Source organism: Meles meles, chromosome 14 (assembly GCF_922984935.1).
Source record: "Meles meles chromosome 14, mMelMel3.1 paternal haplotype, whole genome shotgun sequence".
Lineage (NCBI taxonomy): Eukaryota > Metazoa > Chordata > Mammalia > Carnivora > Mustelidae > Meles > Meles meles.
In genome coordinates this window covers 54,106,480-54,130,740 of record NC_060079.1, presented here as the reverse complement: position 1 = coordinate 54,130,740, position 24,261 = coordinate 54,106,480, and the positions used below count along the sequence as shown (strand labels likewise).

At 40.3% G+C, this 24,261-nt stretch overlaps 1 protein-coding gene across 5 annotated transcripts in view; it reads right to left on the bottom strand.

Annotated features, from left to right (window-relative positions):
- LMO7 (LIM domain 7) overlaps nucleotides 1-24,261 on the bottom strand; it is a 207,034-nt gene that overhangs the window by 15,975 nt on the left and 166,798 nt on the right. For 3 of the 5 annotated variants that reach the window (XM_046028238.1, XM_046028240.1, XM_046028241.1), the window contains 11 exons: nucleotides 23,229-23,346; nucleotides 21,014-21,156; nucleotides 19,284-19,716; nucleotides 17,289-17,597; nucleotides 7,570-7,684; nucleotides 6,350-6,511; nucleotides 5,382-5,569; nucleotides 4,341-4,401; nucleotides 2,599-2,655; nucleotides 484-509; nucleotides 97-201 (listed from right to left, as the gene is read on the bottom strand). In XM_046028238.1, the coding sequence (XP_045884194.1) occupies nucleotides 97-201; nucleotides 484-509; nucleotides 2,599-2,655; nucleotides 4,341-4,401; nucleotides 5,382-5,569; nucleotides 6,350-6,511; nucleotides 7,570-7,684; nucleotides 17,289-17,597; nucleotides 19,284-19,716; nucleotides 21,014-21,156; nucleotides 23,229-23,346 (1,717 nt within the window). The remainder of the gene's footprint in view (nucleotides 1-96; nucleotides 202-483; nucleotides 510-2,598; nucleotides 2,656-4,340; nucleotides 4,402-5,381; nucleotides 5,570-6,349; nucleotides 6,512-7,569; nucleotides 7,685-17,288; nucleotides 17,598-19,283; nucleotides 19,717-21,013; nucleotides 21,157-23,228; nucleotides 23,347-24,261) is intronic. The other 2 variants (XM_046028239.1, XM_046028242.1) reach the window with 1 other exon arrangement.

The window sequence follows — 24,261 nt, the reverse complement described above, 5'->3', positions numbered from 1 at the left end:
TTAGCTCCTGATTTTTTAGTTTGCTTCCTGGTGCCGGTTGACACTGAGCAGGGAAAGCCAGCGGAACTCCTGTGGGCCCACAGCACTCCGCTCTACCTGCAGCAGGCGGTCCTGCTCCTTCTGCCACCTCTCCTGCCGCTTCCGCTCCTCCTCCTGATCCCACGCCCAGCGGCTCGGGGCACTGAGGGTCGGGACTGGAAACTAGCCAGTTATAAGAGAAGATGAGCAAACAAAGGAAGAACATATTATTTCATTCAGTCATCTACTGAAGCACTTCCACTTTCATGAATGATTTATCCTACCCTTTGCCTAAGCGGTACCAGAGGAGGTTTGGCTTTCTGTTTCAAAGTGGGTCTTTTCAACCTGGAAAGACTACCCCTTGATAAATTCTTATGCAACCGAAAATAAGCAACGCTAGTACGTGCTGATTCAGTCCCCCCAAAGTCACCTTACTTGTTCTAAAAACAAATGAATGCTACTCACATCAGGAACCACAGAATCCGAGCTTCCTGTGTTGCAGCGTGTTGGAAAGGAAGAAAAAAATATATAAGTCTTTTCATTTCTATGAAATAATTTTTTACAGAGTCATATTAGCTGTTTCTATGCCAGGATACTGAGATCAGTGATTTTTTTTTTAAACCACAGCAGAATCTCAGTTTTTCTCTTCAATTCCATCTGCTTGTTACTCATCCTCCAAAGTCAAAGTCATTTAAAACAAAGAGAGAGAAAGTATGGTTGCCAAAGATATCCCTTAGCCCTTGGTACTCGAGCTGGATGGCTGGTGTCTCCTGAAGAGGTCTCAGGCTTCTTTTATGAATACACCAGGTAGTATGTCACAGCTGAGCCCAACAGGGAGAGAAAAAAGGTTTTCAAATGGTATGTTACCTGCCAAATCCAAATTTTTACTTGCCACTCTTTAAAGCTAACGCGCCAGCTCCGTATCAGATTTTCCAGGTCTCCTTGCTAATAAGCTACTTTTCTTAAATAAGACACCACAAAAACATGTTCAGGAAATCCTTCCCCTTCTTCTCCTGTTACTCGCAGCACAAATATTCAAACTTCACGTGTACACCTATGGGCCTAATATTCTTCTCTTTATTCTTAGGGGGTACTACAGGAATGTGTGTCTGTATGTAGTACAAAAAAAAAAAAAACCCAAAAAACCAACTAAGCAAATTTCACAAAAGATGCTATCATACAGTATTTTTAATTTTCCCGAAACCTCAGCTGTCAAATAAATTGTTCACTTACACATTTTTTTAAAAAGAAAACTACTGTGAGACTTGGGAAAATATTCTTCCCTAAAATAGCCTGTTGAAGAGAAGTGAGTGAAAATTAGACTAGAGAAAGAAAGGAATTATCTTCTGTTAGCCAGTGTGAGCTAGAAGTATCATAGTGCTTCAACTAAATTACCATAGAAAAATAGGAATTTAAGGGGCGCCTGGGTGGCTCAGTGGGTTAAGCCGCTGCCTTTGGCTTGGGTCATGATCTCAGGGTCCTGGGATTGAGTCCCACATCAGGCTCTCTGCTCAGCGGGGAGCCTGCCTGCTTTCTTCTCTCTCTCTCTCTCTCTCTGCCTGCCTCTCTGCCTACTTGTGATCTCTCTGTGTCAAATAATAAAATCTTTTAAAAAAATAGGAATTTAACAAAAATATCAAAAACACTATGGATACTGACACAAATAGACCTCGTACATGCACAGCTGGTGAGCTACTCCTATTTATGGTCAAAAAGAAACCTTAATTCCCCAAAAAAATACTCCTCGGTTTGTTGTTTGTTTGTTTGTTTGTTTTTTTAACCTATGAGTCCAGCAAGCGTGTAAAGGTTTTTGATCATCTTAAAAGTAAGAAACAGTAACATTTAGACGCCTACAGCACACTCCTCTCTGTGCCATTGCATCTCAAATGTTGGCTATTACTTTTAAGTTCTGACAGCACAGCACAGCTCAGACTGCACTCATGAGACAGGGCATCAGACAGCCGTGAGAGGGGGAAGAAATGCCACATGCACAGCACAGAAGCCAGCACAGCCCAACTACACCAACACGGGGAGGCTCAAAACGCATGTGTTCAGAAGCGCAACCGAAATTTACATTTAATTTTCTTCAGGGTCAACAGGGCGGTCCTATGAACACTGCCAAGCCATCATTCCAATAGCAAGAAACAACTCTGCTCTTCTTAAAGAGCATTTTCCCCAGAAGTTAGAGTTTTCAAAAGTTCAACAATCGGGTGTTGGTGTAATCTAATATTACGCAATTGGTAGGAAGCAGTAAGGCCTTAAGTGAAGTTCCTCATTTCTTACTGTCACCCAGTGGAAAGAAGCGTGTTTAACAGCATCTCAATCTTTTTTTAATTAGGAAAAAAAAAAATCCAGAGGTATACAAAAGACACGCAAAGACCCATTACCACAGAGGTAGACCCATGAACTGTAAGAAAAGCCTGATGACCCTAGGAAAAGAATGGAAATGGGTTACGTCGCTTGGTCACAATGGCAGCCAAATTGAAAAGGCTTAGTGCCCAGCACCAAAGACTGCAAGGACAGAGTGGAGAATGGGAACAATTCCATGAAAGTACATGAATTGTTATCTTGGTAGTTTACCTTGTTCAAAAAATTGTGATCGCCTTTTTAAGTTTTTCAAAGAAATAGGTTCAGATGCTAGTTGAAAAATACAAAAAAAAAATATATCAATACCACATCATTCATTGTAATCTCTCACCACTGGAAAACTAAATGGTATCTGACACACCTTTCTAATCCGCAGCATTAGTTGAAAAATGACAAAACTGATAGCCATAGAAGATATGGATTATTTCAATATACAAAGACACATATTTTTAGTAGTCTATACTACATCTAAATTAGTAATGGAACTAATTATTTTATTAATAAATTCTAGCAGATAGCATCATAGTTTCATAGAAGCCAAAACACTTCCGTGCTAGATCACACAGTTTTAGGGAAATGGAAACTAAAATGTTTTGCTTAGGTTTATCAACCCAAAATCTACAAGTCCAAGGAGAATTGTTTGTAACTAAGAGTTTCTGCAGTACTAAGTAAAAAATGAACTGAGAAATAGTGGGGAGTTAGACAAGAAAATAAATTAATACCCAGGGAAAGATAAAATAAGAACAAATGTCCAAATTAAAATATTCTTCTAGCTAAAGAATTTTGCCTTAATTTAACATCTTATAGCCACTAACTTTAAGCAAATGGAGTTCAGTCTAATTAAGAAAAAAAGAAAAGAAACATTCTGACCTCTACAGATCTGTTGCAAGTTTATGACAAATGATTCATATACTTCAGTTTATCCATAAGTTGTAAATGCAATTATTACTTGATATTAGTTGGTGCTTACTTGTCTAAAGAAAACCCTCCAATGACAAGCGTGCATACAGAGTCACTAATGACGAGTTTCGTGTCTTAGCAGTTTGCTTTGCCTGAGTCACTGGCAGAGTGGGACCTGGGTGTCTTGGATTTAACATGGGGAATCCAAAATAAATGATGTTTGCTTTAAAAACTCCTTGGTAAAGAATGCACTGTTAAGACGCAGTCACTTCTACCTAGCAGAAATTAAATACCAAAATAAATCATCAATAAAGGGGAATTTAGAAACTTGGTTTGGCTGTGACCTAATGTATTATGAACTGGTAAAGGCAGATGCAAAGCCATAAAACTGACCCAGCTGGATGGGAGTCTAGTTTCCTGGTAGGAGGAGTCTGGTCTTTTTGAGTCTCTTTCCCTGACTTTGTGGACCAGATCTTTCTTATTTATTTTGTATGCCTAAGGAGTAGTAATAGCATGAGGCAACAATGATTTATGGACAAACAGAAGGAGGAAGAGAGTGGTAACTCCATGATACAACATCTCCCCAAATACCACACCTGCTTTTTCATTACAACTGGGTCCTTTGCCTAACAATGATTATTGCCATTTCTCTACTTGATATTAGCTGCCTGCAAACTTGTCCATATCACAATAAAGGGGGAAAGGAAACCTCACTCATTGTTTCAGATTTAACTAAGATTCCCTTTGCCAACATACCACAGCAAGAAGGCTAACGGCCTCAGGAAAACCAGTCTTTCTTATTTGACTTAGACGCACAGGCCCTCAGAGCTCCTGGACAGGTTGCCAAAGCTTTGTTTGCAGTTCCTGAACTATTCAAATCCTGGAACTGACCGCCCTTCCACCTGGCTGCAACAGGATCTCTGTGCTAACCTTTTAGTTTCAGCTTGCAGTGGGATCGGTTTTTCTTAGACTCACTTGTTATTAATTCTTATAATAGAAGAACTTGAATGCTGTGACTTCTATATTATAAATGTAGTTAAAATGGTGATATTTACCTTTTGATTCAAAAGTAGTACTTTCATCATGAATTCCATTCATTTCCTTGGATTCAGTATTCTGGAAGGATAAAAGGCCAGTTAACAACATTCTGTCCTGTCGGACTTTGGGTTCAAATAATGCATTTCCCATTAGTGAAAATATTTTAGTAAGATGAGTTTTACAGGCTATTAGTGTATTTCTTACAGCTTTTTACACAGATAGAAAATTTTTTAAATTATTTTTTAGTATTTGTGAAAGGATTAATGACCATCTATCTATAAGCATGGACAACTTTAAGTTTAATCAGTCGTTATTTTTCTAAGAAATCCTATGCGCCAAATAATTAGTTCACTTAGCTTATATTTATGAGTAAGCAACACAAGCATAGACAATTCTTCAGCATTTAAGCTTTTCTTACACAAGGTACAGGATCTCCTTATTAGATAAAAGAATATCTTAGGATAATAACAACTATCTCTAGGGAGTCAAGACAAATATTTATTTGAAATTTAACTATTGCTTGGTCATACTTGGAAAAATTTCTACATTGTAATTATTTTTAATCAGTTAATGTAGTTGAGTATCTCTTAACCACACATTGAAGTCTACCCATCAAAATCATCTACACAAGATCTAAAAATGTTTCATGTTTTAAAATAAGTAAAGCAATTGTGTGTAATTTACCCACAAAGATTAAAGAAAGCATAGAAAAGTTACAGTACATAATTTTACATTACATGTAAAATTACAGTATATTACATTACCACTTCACATCCACAAAGATCTGAGAAATGGGTATAATGTTGAAGATTGGTAGGAAATACCTATAGAACACTACTACAGGATCTTTTGATTTTACAATGATTATAACTATTACTTATCTATGAGTACTGCCTTAGGATTATCAAAATCACATTTTACTCTCATTACTATAAATTACCTTATTCAACTAAATGTTTTTGAAGTAGGATCAAAATTGTTCAAATTCTTTCCCCCCACACACACTTCCTACAGACACTTTGCTCTACACAAATACTCCTACTTCTCAAAATACTTACAGAATGCTGGAGGCTTTCTGAGAAATCAGTTGTTATTGACAGACTTGAAGATTTGTCTGAGTTGTAAATTCCAGAAGTTGTATCAATCCACTTTGTTTCGGGTGAACCTATAATTTTGGTAGCCATACTGGTGAGATTGAGAGTTTTATGCCGTGTAAATGGCAGGGAAGGTTGGTCTTTGCCCCAGTCTGATTGGCACATGATGATCAAGAAATGAATACACATAAATGGTGACGTGGAAAGAACAAAGTTAGTGAATGCACATACATAAAATATACATACAGAAGACACACAAACAAATCAGGTAGTGTGTGAAAGAAGTAAAGAGTGCAGGGGTTTTGACCAACAGATCACCTTCTGAAAACACAAGGGTTAGATCATATTAATAAGGAAAAGACTAGCAAGTTTACTGACTCTTTCTGTAAACCAGAACTGAATATCCCATTTTGAGATCATAATTTGGGAGGTGGCCGGGGGTTTAATGGCCTTCCCCATCTAACCTCAACAATGAAGAAACACAGTAATAGAATTATACTGACAGTTCCTTGATCATGAACAGCAGTAATATGACCTACCATGTTCTCTCTAACACCAGTTAGTTACGGTGCTGTCGAGAAAGTAAAGTCATAGTGTGATTCTTAATCCTCAGAATTGTTATGAGACTCCCAAATGCAGATACAATTACAGTAGCTTTCAGTTACTATCTGCATTCAGAGTCAGTATAGCATATTAATCAATCAATCAATAATGTAGAATCCAGTAAATTTGCTAGAGAAAAGTTTTCAGATAGAATAGTCAAGGAGGGATTGTTCAAGATTTGTTTCGGCATAACCACAGAACATCTTGAAGCCAAAAAATAAAAAGTAAATAAAAAATGAGAAAAAAGTTATTGAAGCCAGCTGTTAAAACCACTTGCTAAAGACCAGTTCCCCATTGAGAAAAGCAGAGAGTGGTAAAACCCAACTCACCAGACTTTCCATAGCGCCTGATATCCATTACTAGGTTTCCAGTTTCTTTAGCATTAGCCATGGTTGCCTCCCACTCTTTTGTGTCCTTATATGAAAACTTGGTGTTGTTAATGGCAATAATTTCATCATCTACCTGTAGCTGGGAAAATTCTGCTGGGCTACCTATAGAAAGCAAAATAAGTTACACAACCAATAACAAAAAATTCCAAACAAAAAAATCTACGTTCAGCTAGTCATTGCTTACTTAGAGAAAAAATGACTTCTTAATCTCAACTAACCATTCTTAGATTTTTCAGGTAGAGCAGAGTCAGGAATTTTTTTTTAAGTTACCAAATATTTGAGTATCTACAACATACAAAGCATCAAATGCATTTTTTATGCTAGAGCATGTATCTTCATTAACATATAAAAGAATAAGCTCATCTGTTCCATAAACTTTATTACCTTCGTAAGAACAAAGAAAATTTTAAATTATTTTTAAATTCAAAATGTGAAATATATTATACTTTAATTGAGCTTCCAAATCCAAATGCACTCTGGAATGGATTAAAAAAAAAAAAAAAAGCAAGGCCATTTAAAACCACTTATAATTACCACTTCCCGTTATCTAATTAAACAGTCTTTTTGAATTTTCAAAAAAAAATAACCAGAGTTAGCATGCAATTTGATATAGCTAAAATATGTAAATGAGGAGCTCCTTTTAACTACAGTAGCTTAATTTTAGGCTCTGTGGTAATATTTTGCTCAGAGTTCCTGGGAGGGACTTGGTAGAACCCTGGATGGGGAAGAGGCTGCTTTTGTACAAGTCCCAAAGCATCCTGAGGACTCCACGAGCAACAGATACATTAGGATGCTCAGAAAACACCAATTTATTACACAGCACATACACAGCCATCCCAAACACAGCCAATCATGGACAGTTCTTTTGGAATTTCCGGTCAATTGTTGATTGGAAGCATTTCCAAATATTAAGTCTAAAATTTTGACAAATGAATTCTGTAAAGGTCAAAAGATAAGAATCTACAAAACTAAAATTAATGAGGCAAGCAGAAGAAATGCTATTAGTCTCTAAGAAGAGGCTGCATCTCCTCACTTTACTACTGCCTTTTTGGCATGTGCTGTCTCCTCCCGTTTCACATAAACTAATTTCTGGAGGGTTTTTTGAACAGCATAGGACAACAAGGGGAAGAAAGTTGAGTAGAGCTAAATCTATGAATTACCTGCTTCGACGGATCCAACGAAGATCCCAGACAATGCCCATTTTACTGTAAACCCAAAGTCAAGACTGCTCCCGGGCGTCTGGTTTATGCTGATTCTCATATCACTGAACTGATCCTGAAAACAAACACGAAACGGTGGGATCAGGTGTCCCTGGCACCCACATGGAGGAAAGTCTATCCATGAAAGAACGGAGGCTATATGCCAGGTGCACTTGAGTTATTTCATGATAAACCAGAAGCAGCAATCTTTTTAACCTGGGTTTGGTAAAACCTTCACATCAACAGATGTTTTTCTTCACATTAATATTTTTAATCAGCTGGGCATAAATAAAGCTTGGGCATTTGCCCTGTTTACAATTGGGTTTAATTTATAGACCATTTGTTATTACCCAGGAAAGGAGTGAGAAGGCATGTTGTGCATACTGTTTAGTGGTACAAACTTGCTATTAATAAATAGGCCCTAGAGATCTAAAGCACGGTACAGTGAATATACACAGCGCGGTATTCTAATCCAACTTGCTAACAGACCATAACTTAATTATTCCGACCACTAAAGAGAAAGGATGATTACGTAAGGTGATCAAGGTGCTAATTATCACTACAATGGCAATCCTATTACAATATATAAATGTGTCAAATTAACATACGGTACACCTTAAATTTATACAATGTCATATATCATTTATTTCAACACAATAGCATTTTTGGAAATGCAAAAAAAATATTTAAATGCTTTTCTAAATGCCACCATACTTATTAAAAGGGCAACTCCGACATTTAACATATTTAGCTGAACAATGTCAATGGGTTCATTGACACACGACGCAACTACACGTAGAGCTCAGCTAAGACAGGGACCACCCCCTATTGGGCACCTGAAGTCTTGCCCTGTTGTCTCATGAAGATCGAGGGGTGAGGCCAGAGCCACCACACGAGCTGTACAATGCAGAGCTACGTCATCTCTGGGGAACCAGGGTAGGCCAGATGCCAAGAGGGCCCCTACTGAGACATCCTAAGCAACGAGTCACAACTTCCTCCAAGTGACATCAGCCAACAAGCCCAAGAAACAACAGTCCCTTGGACAACAGACAGACCTCTGTTTCCACCTCCGTCACAACACCACACAGCAACAAATGCTCAGTTTCACAGACGGGCAGCCATTTTCCTAAACAAATGTTTTAAGTTGTAAAATACACGACGTCTGTGAAAATTTCAATTCCCTTTCATAATATATGTGTTTTGTTTTGGGTAAACAAGCAGACATGAATTTTAACTCGAAATTCCCAGCCTAGTTTCAGTCTTTGATTCAGAATAATTAAGAACAGAGACTGTTTTGAAAGCAGAAGTTCTTCCTAAAGCCATTTTATTTTCCAGAAAAAAAAAAAAAAAAAAAAAAAAAGACCTATAAATTCTCCAGGTCAGTGTGGCAGTTAAAACTGAACCTAGGGCTAACTGGGCAATTCATAAAGCTTTATGCTGAAGTTTTTCCACCTCTAAAACAAGTTTAAAATCCAAGTGACTCTATTCTACGAAAACCTGGTATTATGTAAGAATTAGAAACAAGGGGGGGCGCCTGGATGGCTCAGTGGGTTAAAGCCTCTGCCTTCGGCTCAGGTCATGATCTCAGGGTCCTGGGATCGAGCCCCGCATCAGGCTCTCAGCTCAGCAGCAAGTCTGCTCCTCCTCTCTCTCTCTGCCTGCCTTTCTGCCTACTTGTGATCTCTGTCTGTCAAATAAATAAATAAAATCTTAAAAAAAAAAAAGAATTAGAAACAAGGCAAAGAAGGCACCGAACCAAGAACTTACTATATTCTGTGGACACAGAAGTACTAAAACAATGGGGCGCCTGGATGGCTTAGTGGGTTAAAGCCTCTGCCTTCAGCTCAGGTCATGATCCCAGGGTCCTGGGATCGAGCCCCACATTGGGCTCTCTGCTTAGCTGGGAGCCTGCTTCCGTGTCTCTCTCTCTCTCTCTCTCTCTGCCTACTTGTAATCTCTATCTGTCAAATAAATAAATCTTTAAAAAAATAAAATAAAACAATATGCACGTGTTCATCTGGTCAACATACACTTACTGTGCATCTATTTTGCATAAGACAATAGGGCTTAATACTTGGGAAATAAATGTGGGTTAGGCACGGTCTTTGTACTCAAAAAATAATCACTGACTCTTCCAGAGTTGAGTATGGAATTATTTTAAGAAAAATCTGTAGCTAATAATATAGGAAAGTTTTCATCAGAAAGCTTGTAAAGCAGTTTAAATACAGAAACCTTGATGTAGGTAGCGAAAACACGTTAATAATCAGCCTGATGAACACCAATCTTCAGAATAAAACTCTGCTATGAATAGAAAAAATTAGTGGTTCATTCCTCTCCTTAACCGAAACTACCACACGCTTAAATTAGACATGACTCAATGAAAATAAGTGGTCATCTTCGCTACACTTACCCTCCACAAAAAAAAAAAAAAATTAAAAAAAAAAAAGCCAAGTAAAGAGCAGAATCTACTGCTATATGAGGGCAGAGGACAAATGATGGGTTAGATACACAAGATACTAATTGATGTTTTTTATCTTGAAGAATAAAAGACAGGATGGAGTTTTAATAAACAGTCTCCAACTACATAAAGTATACTTTGTAGCAGACAGCAACATTATCCTTTTCTACCAAATACAGGATAAAAGAGAATGAGCTTAAGCTATAGATGAAAGAGTCTCACAGTTTTATTAGACCAAAAGAATTGTCTCACAAAAGGATATTCTTTTTTTTTAAGATTATTTATTTATTTATTTGACAGAGATCTTAAGTAGGCAGAGAGGCAGGTAGAAAGAGAGGAGGAAGCAGGCTCCCTGCTGAGCAGAGAGCCCGATGCGGGGCTCAATCCCAGGACCCCAGGACCATGACCTGAGCCGAAGGCAGAGGCTTTAACCCACTGAGCCACCCAGGCGCCCCACAAAAGGATATTCTTGCCTTGGAGATGAACCTCCACTTGACCATACCAAATAAAAGAACAGATAACTGGGGCACCTCGGTGGCTCAGTGGGTTAAGCCTCTGCCTTCGGCTCAGGTCATGATCTCAGCGTCCTGGGATCGAGCCCCGCATTGGGCTCCCTGCTCAGTGGGGAGTCTGCTTCTCCTTCTCTCTGTCTGCCTCTCTGCCTACTTGTGATCTCTGTCTGTCAAATAAATAAATAAAATCTTTAAAAAAAAAAAAAAGCACAGATAACCAACTCTCTGAAACAGTTAACAAGGGGTTACACTGTGATGTACAGCCACAGCCTCAGTGTGGCTACAGCCTAGCAGACTGTAGGTGTGGGGGTCTTTAGAACTGTAGACAGGCCAAGGAGAAATTACAGGAGCAATTACAGGTCCATTTCTATCAATAACCAGGGGACCTCAGGCATGTTGCTGAGTCTCCCAGGGTCTTCTCTCATAATGACTTTGCAAACTTTCTGTTTTGCAAAATCCTATCTTCAAATGAAAGTCTTATGCAGACCACCTCCCTCCCAAACCAATACATAAAAGGGATTAGAGTGAACAGCTATAATTTCAATTACAAACTATAATTTCAATGGCGTGGCCTGCCCATGGTGGCAGGCCCTCAGGCATCTCTCTGGAATCCTAGGTCCTGGAATTAGATCAGCCCATAGACTCTGCAAGGGAACAGATCTATAATTATAGTCAAGCACAAACTGTTCAACAGTGATTTCAGTTAGGATTTCTACTTCCTAATTTATCTCTCCAAGATACATGCCATGTGAGTATTCTACAAAAGATCCATGCCTCAGAAGACAATGATGGAGGAATTTCTGCTTAAACTGGATAGAACCAGGAATTTAAGTTCTTGGGGGAAATCTAGATTCTTGATGACTGATAAAGCGGTTCCAGTTGTCTATGCCAGAAAAGAAAAAGTACGGTTATCACCATATCAACATTTAAAAATAATTTCCCTCAAATTAGATCCAATTTATGCAGAAGTATACACCAAAAGATGAGCCTTTTAGACAAAAATGAGATGATCTACTTAGAGTAGCAATGACAAGATTTAATTTTAGGACATCTGATGACTTAAGACTTTCCTATCACCAAAGATGAGAATTGATGAAAAACAGGGTCAGTCTTACACACTGACAGGTCAGAAAGCTATTTTCTCCAAACTCTTCCATTTAGATAAATGTTGTTGACTTAAGGGAAGCCTACTGAAGTTGATAAAATTAAACAAAACATTAAACACAGACTTGGGCTCTACAGTCATAAGTAACAGGAGCTAGATCAACTTTGATTTTTGTACACACGGTTCTTTTGCATCATCTCTTCAGGATGCAAGTGGGGTATGATCAGAAGGGAATGACCCCCAAATCATGGTGCTGTTCTGGCCCTGGAGCCACCCTCCCTCACAAAATCCATGTCTGAACCTACTTCCTCCACTTCTCCATTCCTAGAGCAGGTGGTATTTCCAGTCTCACCACTTAGCCCATTCCAAGTTGATCTCTTTCCTACCAAATCCATCTTCAGTCCTCCTCCTACCAGGCACTACCCCAACTATTATTGCTTTCAGAAACCGTCATCTACATCATCCATTATGCTACTTTCTCTTGTCTTTTTCTCCATCTGTCTGGCCACCTCTCAGTTTCACGAATGTGCTTCTCCGCTTGCTCTCCTATTCTCATTTTTTTGTCATTCCTGAGCCAGTCTCCCATTGTTTTGACTACAAGCTTTCCTGAATAACCTTCCCTATTGTATCTTCAGTTACTGGCTCAGCCCAATGTATCAAAAATTAAATTTAGGATCTTCCTCCCAAACCTACTCTTTTCTACCTCTTGTTTCTCAAGTACTGGATAGTTACATCATTACCTGACCAGATGCCCAAGTCAGCAACACCGGGGCTGCCTCTTCCTTCCTTTCGCACCCCATCCCTGCTGCAACCATGGATTTAATAACGTGCTCTCAAGGCCTCCAACCATGAATCTATTCTGAGGTATCCCATCCTTTCACTGGTCTTCAGGTTACCATGTTAGTTTAGAGGGGAGACCATGGCCCAAACTGTTGTGGCCACCTCCTAATTGGTGCTGCTGCCCCCATCCTTCTTTCCCTCCATCTTCTACACAGCTGCCAGATTTGTAGTCACAGAAGATGCCAATTATCATTACTGTACCCCGTTTTAACATTGCTGGTAGCTCCTTACTGCCTATTGGGTAGATTTCCAACTCTGCATTTCAGAAATCCCACATTTCTGATTCGGTGCTGGTAAGATTCAAAAACTATATAGCTTTCCTCAAAAACAATCTTCAGAATGATTTTATCTTTATGAAACAGAGGATATTTTGGTCCCTGTTGGCTCTAAGATTCTAGAGATACAGCAAAGTTAAGTCAACATTTGGAGACTTAACTACACATAAGGCAGTTCTCAAATTGGAGTTTGTCACATTTCCAAAAAAATAAGGTCAGAGAAATTACAGTTGTGGCCTAAGCACTTAACCAGCCCAGGGCAAGTTATGTAACTTTCAAATCTCAAGTATTTCATTCGAAAATGTGGGGATAATACCACCTACTGTGAAAGGTTACTGGGAGGATTAAGTGAAACACTTAAGAAGTGCCAAGGTACGCCCAGCCATCATGTAATTACTTTCTGTTCCGCGTGGAAACAATGCTACACATGACATAGACGCTGGTTAAGCAGTTTCCAGGTCAACTCAAGAAAGTCCTATTTAACACACACGTACCTAACTCTGCAGCCCTGAGAACACAGCATTCAACAAACACGCTCAGATGGTAGTGTTCTAACAGTGATGGGGACAGGCTTGCTTCCTGCCCTCCTGGAGAGGGGAGTCTAGACAAGTCGGGTGGGGGGGGAGGGTTTGCTGTGACACAGTTAGCCCTGGGTGCTACTCAAAAGGGGCACCAGACCAGGGCAGGCTTGGCGATTGAGACGTAAACATGTAAAAAGCTTCCTTCCTTCCATTTCTCTCATCTAGCTTCTGGGGAACACTTTAAAAAAAATCTGGGGCAGAGGTTCTGCAATGGGGATTTGGATGAAGTCTGAGAGAAGAGGGCTGGAACAACACAGAAAAGGAAACAAAACCCTGTCGATGAGACCAGTCAGGGAATTAATCATCAAAGCCACAGCTGTGAGGCAGATAGAGGAAGATGAAGAGCTCTGGGGTCACTCTCTTCCATTGCCTTGGGGTCACGTTCACGAGTGCCCTGGCAGCCTGGATCAGAAGAGGAGGGAGGAAAAGAAGCAGTATCACAAGAGAAGCAGGGGAGAAAAGGGAATGGGAAGGACTGAAACCCCACCTGGGCAATGGAGATGGGAAAGAAATTTCTGTGGGCAGATTTTAAATGAGGTTATATTAAGTTCCTTCCTTCATTAAGCCTTCCCTTCTTAACGGCATGAACCACCTCATGACCAAAATTCTGTAAGAGGCTCCTATCCAGTTTCTGCCCCCCAGACTTTGTTTCCTTAAAATAATTCTACATAACAGCACAGCCCTTAAGTCGTAAAACACACCTTGATCTTAACACTCCCACATTAATGAGCCTATGAGGACCTAAATTACCTGCCAGCAAAGTTCATACTTCAGTTTGGTGATCAAGGCCTTGAATGCAATTCGAGTCAGTAAATACAAAAGTGCCAACTATGTGAAAGGCTATGGAGGGTACAAAGATGACCAGTGACGGAGGAACAACGAACATTTGGAACAAGGAATCCAGCAAATGAAACTTTCACAAAGGGTGAAAAGTTCAATTCCAACTAGGAAAAGAAGAGGTCTTGAGTCACGAAGGAAGTGACCCTCCTGGGCTTTGAGAGAGCAGGAGAACTTCACAAGACAAACATGGGTGAAATGAGCATTTTCGAATCTGGGAACATAAGAACAAGTCTCTGTGATGTGTTAAGAACATGGACGAGGTGTTTAAGAAAAAGCAAGCAATGTCGTGCGGCTCGTTCACCTACTTTGCATTCTTTTTTCCATGACATAGTGTGGTACAGGCGACCTTGAGTCAGAGTACCTGGTTACAAATCCTGACTCCACCACTCAGGACCCTGTATGGTCTTGGACAAGTGACATGACGGCTCATGCTTCAATTTCCACAACAGCAAGACAGGGACACAAGGGTCCCTGAGGACTAAAAACGGCCCGAGAAGCCTGGATGGCCCATGGCCAGAGCTCAGTGAGCAGTGGTTACAGCGCTCCAAAGGGAGCTCAGGGCCAGTGCGGAGGGGCCAGAGTGCTCCCCTGAGGGCTGTGAACCTCACTGAACAGACCACAGTGCCACCAGAGGCCGTGGAGCCCAGACATGACCAAGTGCAGCCTGACATCATGCAAGTCAACCTAACACGGGCTTGCAGGGATCGCACAGACATAGGTGACAACGTACAAAGCGTTCGCACTGCTGGGGAAGGGCCCTGAGAATGAGGCTGGTGGAAGCAGGGACAGAAAAGAAGACCGCTGGGGAGACTCTGGAGGACGAAATGAAAGGATGTGACTGGCAAAGGGATGAAGAAGGAAGACCCGAAGAACACTTACCAAGCTCCCACACATCTAGATGCTTGCCCACATACTACTTTTTATTCTTCTGTTCTCTGAACACCTAGAACGACAGAGTGTGGCCAAACACTTGGAAGAGCGTCACAGACACGCTTGACTTATTGGTGACGGGCTGTCTGCACGCTCGCAGCCCTGTTCCTGAGGCAGCAAGCTCCTTCTCAGTGGTAAGAGCAGGTGATGGGACCTGAGCAGCAGCTCTGGCCACAGGGGAGGAGGGGACAGGCCAAGCCCCACAGAGTTGGGCAAGTCATGGTGTGAGCTGTATGTATGTGCAAGAATTCCAACCGCTGGACTCAGCGAAGCCTAATTTTGCTTGGTAGGATGCCATGCCAGGTTTGGAGACAAAGGAGCATAAATCCATTAATGATGAAACCTGAAACCACGCCACGTTAATTCAGCTTCTCCTGAACTCCAGCAACCTGGAACACACCCAGCACCACACTTGCCTCTTTTTCTTAAGCTGTGGATGTGGGTGGCAGCTGCCAGCCTGAGGGCGTCCTACCACCGAGTGCACAACAGGCTGTAAGGCTGTTTTGTTGGGTTTGCTATTTGAAAATGTGAAGGCAAACACGCAAGTCCATAAAAACAAAAGACACCTCGCTTCTGCTTTTATTACTCACCCACTGGTCCCTTATGCTCTCCAAGTATACCAGAGGCTACTGTTTCATCCCCTAAAATTCAGGATGCTAATTACAGATTTCCAATTCTTTAAAAACGAAGCAAAAAAATTTATGCCTACTGATTTTAGCAAGCTGAAGAGATCACTTTTGGATACATGTTTGTAAATATGCATGGGAACAACGAAGAAATATACCTCCATGTTAACAAAGGTCATCTCTAAAAGATGGAATCACCCGTCCTTTCTGCCATACACCCTTTCCTGCATTCCCAAATTTTCTCAAGCACAAAGTACTTCACAATCAGAAAGAATTCTTAAGCTTGTAAAGCTTTTCTGTAGCAAATATGCCATATCAACTTAGTGACATAGTTCTTTCATGAATATAATTTAGGCCAAGTTATATACTTGGTACTGTGCCTTGGAAGACACACACACCATGATGGTAAGGCAGCAGAGAATGCCTGACTAAGCCAGAGAACCAAAGGAGCTCCTCCACGCTACTGGGTTCAGCTATCAAACTGTTTAACAAAGGTGTTTGGGGGTTTGGGGGTGGGGCTTTGGTTTTGGGGTTTAAGAAAAGCTTTCTTTTCTCTAGACAAGCAATGACTTTTAGCTTATGTACAAAACATACTACATTCATCACCTAGTAATTCTCCTAAAAGCCATCTATGGTGATTTTAAGTAGGAAAAACTACAAATGCCCCCGTCCCATCCCCATCATTCTTCTTCTGATAGTACATTTTGTTTAGACTCCAAACATGAAGGAATATAACTGTCATACTGTAACAAGGCCTCAATATTCCCATTAAGATACAAGAAAAGCCACAAAATTGTAGACTGTGTAAATTAGTATTAAAAGTCATGGAAAGGTTGGGGTGCCCAGGTGGCTCAGTAGGTTAAGCATTTAACTTTTTGGTTTCGGCTCAGGTCATGATCTCACGGGTCATGGGATCCAATCTGGTAGAGGGCTCCCTGCTGGGGGGGATAGTTTACTTGAAAGATTCTCTCTCTCCCCTCCCCTCTGCCCCTCCCCCCACTTGCTTGCTCACAGGCTCAAGGTCTCTCTCTCTCAAATAAACAAATAAAAGTCATGAGAAGGTTGATATGATAGGAAAGAAAGGCCACGTCCCTAGAGGCCAGAACCTATCATGTGTACCCGTTTCCCCTTGTGGTCAGTTAACCTCACTTACCTGTTAGACCTGAATCTGTAACCTCCCAGGTGACCCCAACACCTGAACCAGGGACCACTGACCACTAGGGGTATAAGACAACAGTTGCTAGACTGAGGAATAGAGAGGAAAAAAACCAGCCAAACCCTAAAGAGATTGGTCCCAAAAGCCTCAATACACACACAATACAAGGGTTGTCTGGACCTACAAACGGAAAGGTGGAAAAGGCCTACTTCTTCTAAGATATGCTAAAAACCAACGGCCACATCATTTTGGACACAATCAACCCAGATAATAATGCCCAGAGGTCAGAAGCACCATTTCCAGGTTTCAATATTTAAGTTTCCGAGCTTGGGGGACAGGCAGCCTTCCCAAACGCACCTGCGATCTTGAGTCCTCCATCTGTGGTGAGCTTCCCCCTTCTCCAAACTCAGACGTTAAATCGGGGCCAGATGTGGAAGAAAGTGTGGCTCTGGAAGTGCCAGCCTGGTCCTGGGAAAGGGATGAGAAGGAGGGTGTAGGGGACGGCAGCTCCGTCACACCTTCTCCCACCTCGGCTCTCTCACTCTCGCTGGACTTGCCGGAAACAAGCTGGCTTAGGTCCGGTCTCTGCACAGAGGTGCTGACCAGACTGTTCTGAGTTCTCTTAGCTTCTTCTACATTTCCGTTATACTTCCAAGAGTCGTCCATCTAAAAAGGAAAACACCATTTCAAGGTTGGTGTCATTAGATTTCTGTTTAAAAAACATGTACATTAAATACTTTAAAACTATAAAAGTAACCTATCTCCCACAGCATCTATGCCTAAAAGCTCGGAGCACATTTGTTCCTGCTCACAGACAGGCACGCGCGTAGTGGGAAGAGGAATCGATTTTTACAGTGATGATATTATGAACATACTGCTGAAACTTGCTTTGCTCATTTAAATCACCCCGATAGGTCAATAGACAGATCTCTCGACTAGCCTTTTAATTGCTGAACGCTCCATGGTACAGATTTCTGCAATTTATTCATTTGATAAGCATTCAGTGTTGTTTCAAGTGTTCTGTAACCTCCAAAAACACTGCAACAAGTACCCACATACTTTTATAACTGCAATATTTATTTTTATAGATTCCCAAAAGTAAACTCGCTGGACCAAAGGATATTTCAGATGTAATACATGTAGTATTTTAAAAAGTAATATATAAATTGTATATATATTTATCTTCCCAAAAAAACTGTAGAAATGCACTCCCAAAGGAATGGAGAAGAATGGCTATTTCTCAGCATCCTTGCCAACACTAGACATTTTCAATATTTTGAGTGTTTGTCAATCTGATGTGTAAAAAACTATACACCTCATTCTTGCTCTCATGAGGCTGAACATGCTTCAGTCTGTGCTATGTTTTTTTATTTTTTTTTTAGTGTGTGCTATGTTATCAAACTTTTGAACTCTCTCTTCCTTAAATTGGCCACTCATTTCTATATCCATTATTCTACTCCTTATCTTTTTCCTATCAATCTGTAGGAACATGTGAAATCCTAGTGATATTCAACTTACATCCAGAATTTATTTTACTATATTTTTCTGAGTCTGTAAGTTGTCTTTTGACTGTTACTAATGAGCCATATATATTTGATTTTTTTTTATGCAGCCAAATATATCTCTATTTTATTTACTATAACGATTAGGACTTTCCTGGCTAGTTTAGGGAGGTTTTCCTTACCTTGATATTTTTTTCAAGTGTTTTCTTAAAATTTTAGGATACTATACTAGCAGGGGTAAAAACGAATCTGAACATTGATCTTAACATTCTCCTGCAATGCACTCACCTTCTGCTACATAATCCTGTTTCATTCTCAGGGCAAATGTTTCCATTTTCTCTATTCTTAAAAATCCCAATATAAATAGAACCATGAGATACATTTTAATAACTGCATTCAAGCATATCAAGTTCTAATAAAGCAGGTAATCAGAGAAAAATAGAAAGTTGTACCTAAGGCACCTGAAAATATTTAGGTTAAACCACGTGAAATTGCGGTTTTGTAGGTCAAAAAGGGCTACTAGCATCTTCATATGGTTTAGCCTAATACAAAAGCTTTATTTGAGAAAATACAACACTGAAATGTGCTCTGCCTTAGGGAGAAGCTTATTCATTCTTTAAAATACATCAGGCCTTACTTTCACTGAATGTCAAGTTTAACCAGTTCCACAGACTCGTTCTCCTTTAAGCATTAAACACTTATTGACTCTAGACCAGCTGACACAAAATGGCCCTATACATAAGCTATGCATATTTTCTATATCAAGTAGAGGTAAATCAAACTTCTACACAAGCTCCCCAACATTTTGCTCTTGAGAACAGACTGAATAACCTGGGAACATGTTTTTTACCGTGTAGGATCTCGGGAGTGATGAGATTCCCCTTGCCTGAAAGCCAAAAGGTCTCGGTGTGACCACAGATGTTAACCTGGCTGTATCAGTTTTCTGGTAACTTCTGGGGAGAGAGGCTGAAACTCGAGTCGACTCTCTTTGTGTCGTCGGTGAAGGCTGAGAGGACAAAGAGTCTGGGAGTTGTTCTTCGATGGGGCTTTTAGAAGGAAGGTGAAAGTCAGCCACCTCAGCATCCTCTCTTTTTGCAGAAGTCGTGAAATCTTGTTTAGGAATTTCTATAGAATATGCTGTTCCCTTCTCTTCTACTGTCTCACTCTGGTAACTCGCTTCTGACATGGTCAGTGCAGGGGAAAGCATCTCTTCATGCAATATGTCATCAGAAGAATGCAACCTCCTCCTCAAGGTAACTGTGGACGTTTGATTCCGGGATTCCCTTAGCAAGAAGAAGCACACCATGACACCAAGTTACGCATGTGACACACCGAGGTGGAGAGACAGAGCTCATTTGGGCAGTAACATATAACGGATTAAGAATAAAAAGGCTACTGACATCACACAATAACCAACATGATAGTAACAGAATAGGAGTATAAATACAGGTTTGTTTGTTTTTTTTAGTGCCACACTAAAAGATTGTAGGAACTAGATTCTTTTTTTTTTTTTTTTTTTTAAACTGGGTCTCAAATACCTCGGCGGGATTTTTTAATTGTAAAGAGATGTTAATGAGAAAATGAGGATATTTGAATAAGGGAACATTCACAAAATTTTACCTACAAGTTTATCGATCTTCCCAAATTAGCATACTATAAATATAACTGATTGTCCGACAACCAGTTTGAACCTTCCAAAGATGTGGATTCCTTTATACGGCTGGATGCTTTTTTTTTTCCTGTATATGATTTTAAATAATTTAATAAAAACAAAAGACCACAAAAGACTTAGACTGCAGTTAAGATCAGGTTAGTAGATGATTTCATACAGCTTGATAGGACTTGCATGGCCAATTATTACAAATTAAAGACACCACTCATATTTATAGAGAAGCCCATGACACATCCAACCTCACTGCTACCTTTCACCAGGGAATACATCCTACATGAATGAAACTGTGCTTACCATTTGCTTCTAAGGCACAAAGCAGCTTTGTTTAACTTCACCTGACAGCACATTTCCTCTTTGACATTATCCTTAAAGCATATTTGCTTTCCCCCTGACCTATAAATATTCCAAGGTTTCTCATAGGAACTGCTCTACAGGAAAGTTTAAATTGGACCTTTATCCTGTTATGTCGGAATGCCAAAAATAAACCCCTTACGTTTGTGTTTATATCGTCTTCCTTTAAAACAGAATTTTAATCGCACCACTAAAACATGAAAAGGAACTTGATATTTTACACAATTTAGATGAGTGGGAGCTGGTTTTATGTGGCCATTCCATTCCCAAATTCATCTTAAGAGGAGAAAAGGTAGTTTATTTTTTGCACCAAAGATGGCCAACACCACCCAATACTGCACTTGAATATACAACGTAAAAATCAAGAATGCACACCTTTATCAAGCACCCATTTCTTTGGTGAATCCAAGTAACTATTTATTACAGCAATACTTCGCTTTCTCATTGCACAGAAAATCCTATTTGCTTATGGTTTAATACTGGTATCCTACCCTTACATAAAATATGGATTTCTAACACTAGGAGCTCCCACCGTGAGATGTCCTCAGCTTTATTACCTGTCCTGTAGCATTTCCTTAAACGTCTTAGAGCTCCTCTCGGACTTCTCGAGTGCCTGCTTTTCAATTTCTTCCCTCTCTTCCTTTTTCTTCTGCAGATCTGAAGTGTAGCTTTTTCGACGATCTTTCCATTTTGCAAGGTCCTAGCAGAAGAAAATCACATCAACGCAGGCACACCTGAATTTCTACACACCCTCTCCAGCAGGGAGAGTGCGTCAGAGTGTCCCATTACATCGCTGAAACTGTTCACTCCAACTTGATGCCAAGGTGGCCTAATTTTGCTTTTTATAGCTGGCGTTTCTGTACCAACCTTTATCTCATGTGTCTGTCAAAAAAACCTGACCTAATAAGATAGACCCCATTATAGTTTTCCTGCCTCCCTGCCCATTTCACAATGCGTGCTAAATAAATGCCTGTGATAGGGTGTCCTGTCAGAAAGATCAGGAAGTGTTTCGAATTCATTTTTACCTTACTCCAATAATTTGGCTGCTGTGTGAAATGTCATATTTCACTAGTACAAGTGGAACAGAGTTAGGGTTGTAATGGTGAAGCGTAAATGCACTCTCTATCTTTCATTTAACATACGCCGCACTGGATCCCTACTTTAAGGCAGAGGACCACAAACACGCAGACGCGTACAATGTGGGCTCCCTCAAGGAACTGGTCTGGAAAGGAAAGGGACTTGTAAATCAAGGTTCAACAATGAGTGTGATGGTACAGCACAGGGTGGTCGGGGTCTGAAGGAGAGAGAGTGGACAACTCTACCTCGGGCAGGGAGGGCAGAGTTTGAAAAGGCTTTCCTGGGGAGATGAGGCTTGAGGATAAGATTTTCAAGCAGGTATACTCCACCTAACAACAGGGCAATAAGGAAGATCCCATAGGAAAAGTGGACCTGTTTCCCATATTCCCAGGAACAGTCTAACCTAGCTGGGTGACCCCAGGACAAGCAACCTGATTTTGCTTTTAAATGAGCCCTCGCAGCCTAAGCTGGTTGTGACACTCAAGGGTTTAAGACATTTTGGATGGTACAGACTTTTCTAGGTCTCCAAAATGGAGAAATGCCATGCTAAGAACTGCTAATGGGATTCCAACGCAAAGAGAGGCACATCCAGGATCTCAGACTAAACTAGTCCGATTTTATACCCTTAAGAGTTGACAGGGCCATTCCTGCTTAAGAACAGCCTGAAGGCAGTAAGAAGCACTTCCTTTTGTTCCCAAAAGAACAAGAGCAGTGTGTGTTTAGTCCTACGGGACAATCAGCATGTATTTTCAACTTCATTAACAGATAACGCCTCAATATTTATTTTCCCACCCAAACTGTCCCCATGTATCTGGGCAAAGTGACATTGAATTACTGTTTCTTGATCATTAACTCAAGTTCCCAACTAAAAGAGACACCGAAATTGAGAAATGCAGCCAAGGCAGAAGATACTTCATTTCATAGACTTTAATCTCTCCGAAAATTTACCATCCTTGGCCCTTTGTTCATCCTAACGCTCTACTCTTCCCATAAAGTTATCCTCGAACTCCTTTGGGTTTGCTCTGTATAATTTATCTATTGTGTTTCTAGACAGTCCTTTGGTTCCTAACAATTACCCCTTTCAAAAAAGGCCAAGCGTTTTCCCTGCAGGGACAAAGCTAAATATTAAGTCTGTGTCCATATAAACATCTGGATATAAGTCAGCCCTGTGAAAACATCTCATTTTGATTCATATCAGACAATTACTTTTCCAGCAAAATATGACTCCTAGTTGTATTTCTTATTTCTCCCCAAATCTCTATTAACTCTAAGAACCCCCTTCATCTCTCCCTGCTAATGCCCAGACTGTTCTGGAACCCTGCTCCTCTAAACTCTGAGTTAAGTCTTTTCCCTTCACAAGCTTCACTAACAGTCATACCCCCAAATTCAACCAACCACAGCACGGGAACAGATTAATCGCACTGTAAGGAAGCAGATTCACATTTTTGAGAACTCAGGGAATATAAGAAAATAAATATCCTACTATATTTTTCACAGTGGCCTTTAAAATAGTGATGGGCCAGAAAGGGGTACGAGCCTTTTCCAAGGAAGCTGATCTCCTTTTCTGTAGAACTGCATTCTGTAGGAAGGAAAATCATCTCAAGTACACTGATCTTCTTGTAAGAGAAGCAAGGAGGAGTCCAACAAGAAGACTCTTCCCCAGCCTTCCCTTCTCCCAATATAAAAAGTACTCACATCTTGCCACTTCTGATCTTGTTCTTTTAATTGTGATTTTATTTTCTGCATCTCCTCGTAACGCAGCTGACGCAAGTTCTGAATATCCTCCGCGCTGACATCACTCATGGACTTACTCCTACGACAAAAATACCCATGGTAACCAAGGGTCACATGACCGGATTTAGGGTTAAACTGGAAGGCTGGGCTTTTGTTTGGAAATTCCATCTAAATTTCTGCTGTACTATACCTAGACGTTTTCATGATATTATCACAGAAAAAGCACTACAGAGATAAATGGTGTTTTTCCAAAACGCAGAAACAAGAGCCTAGCACTCAACTCAAGTGTGAATTCTTTCACAAAATGGCTAAATGAGCCCTCCATGAGTCTGAAAAAAATAATTCAATGCTCATATTTGGAGTGGTCCATGCATGAAAGGCTTACTTTAGAAAGAAATGTTTACTAGAATCATCTGTATGTTTCTATCTCCCCCAAAGATAATCTTTTAAGGTCTGGCTGCCTTTTCTGGACACTTATTAAATAATTTAATGACTACCTGATATTTTCTCCTCAAGTTCATTACCATGAATAAACGTGTTACTTCTTCTCAAGGATTCTCTAAAATCCACCCACCACCGCACTAGATGTATTCTCAAAGCACCATGGGTAGTTTCTAACAGCCAGTTAAAATGGAATGACCTCCACAGACCTCTGTTTTATTAAGGCAGAGTGCACGTCTCCTGATGTGTGATCCTGTTATGAGTATGTACTGAGGATTAGCTCTCAGAGAGTTCAATCTAGAGTAGAGCCAATGAGGAGAGTGCAGCGTTAGGCAAGAGGCACCCAGAAGGGATGGTCAATTGCACTGGAGATTAGAGTAGTAGGCATGGGGTAGTCCATTATGAATACTAGAGAGCAGGCAGGAATGAGAGAGAGCTTTTCAAAGTGGAGTACTCCAAATGTGCTTTCATAATGCACTGTGGATTTTATTTCATTGTAACAGACTCCACTTTTATTTAAGTAAGTTATTTAAGTAACTTTACATTTCCTTCT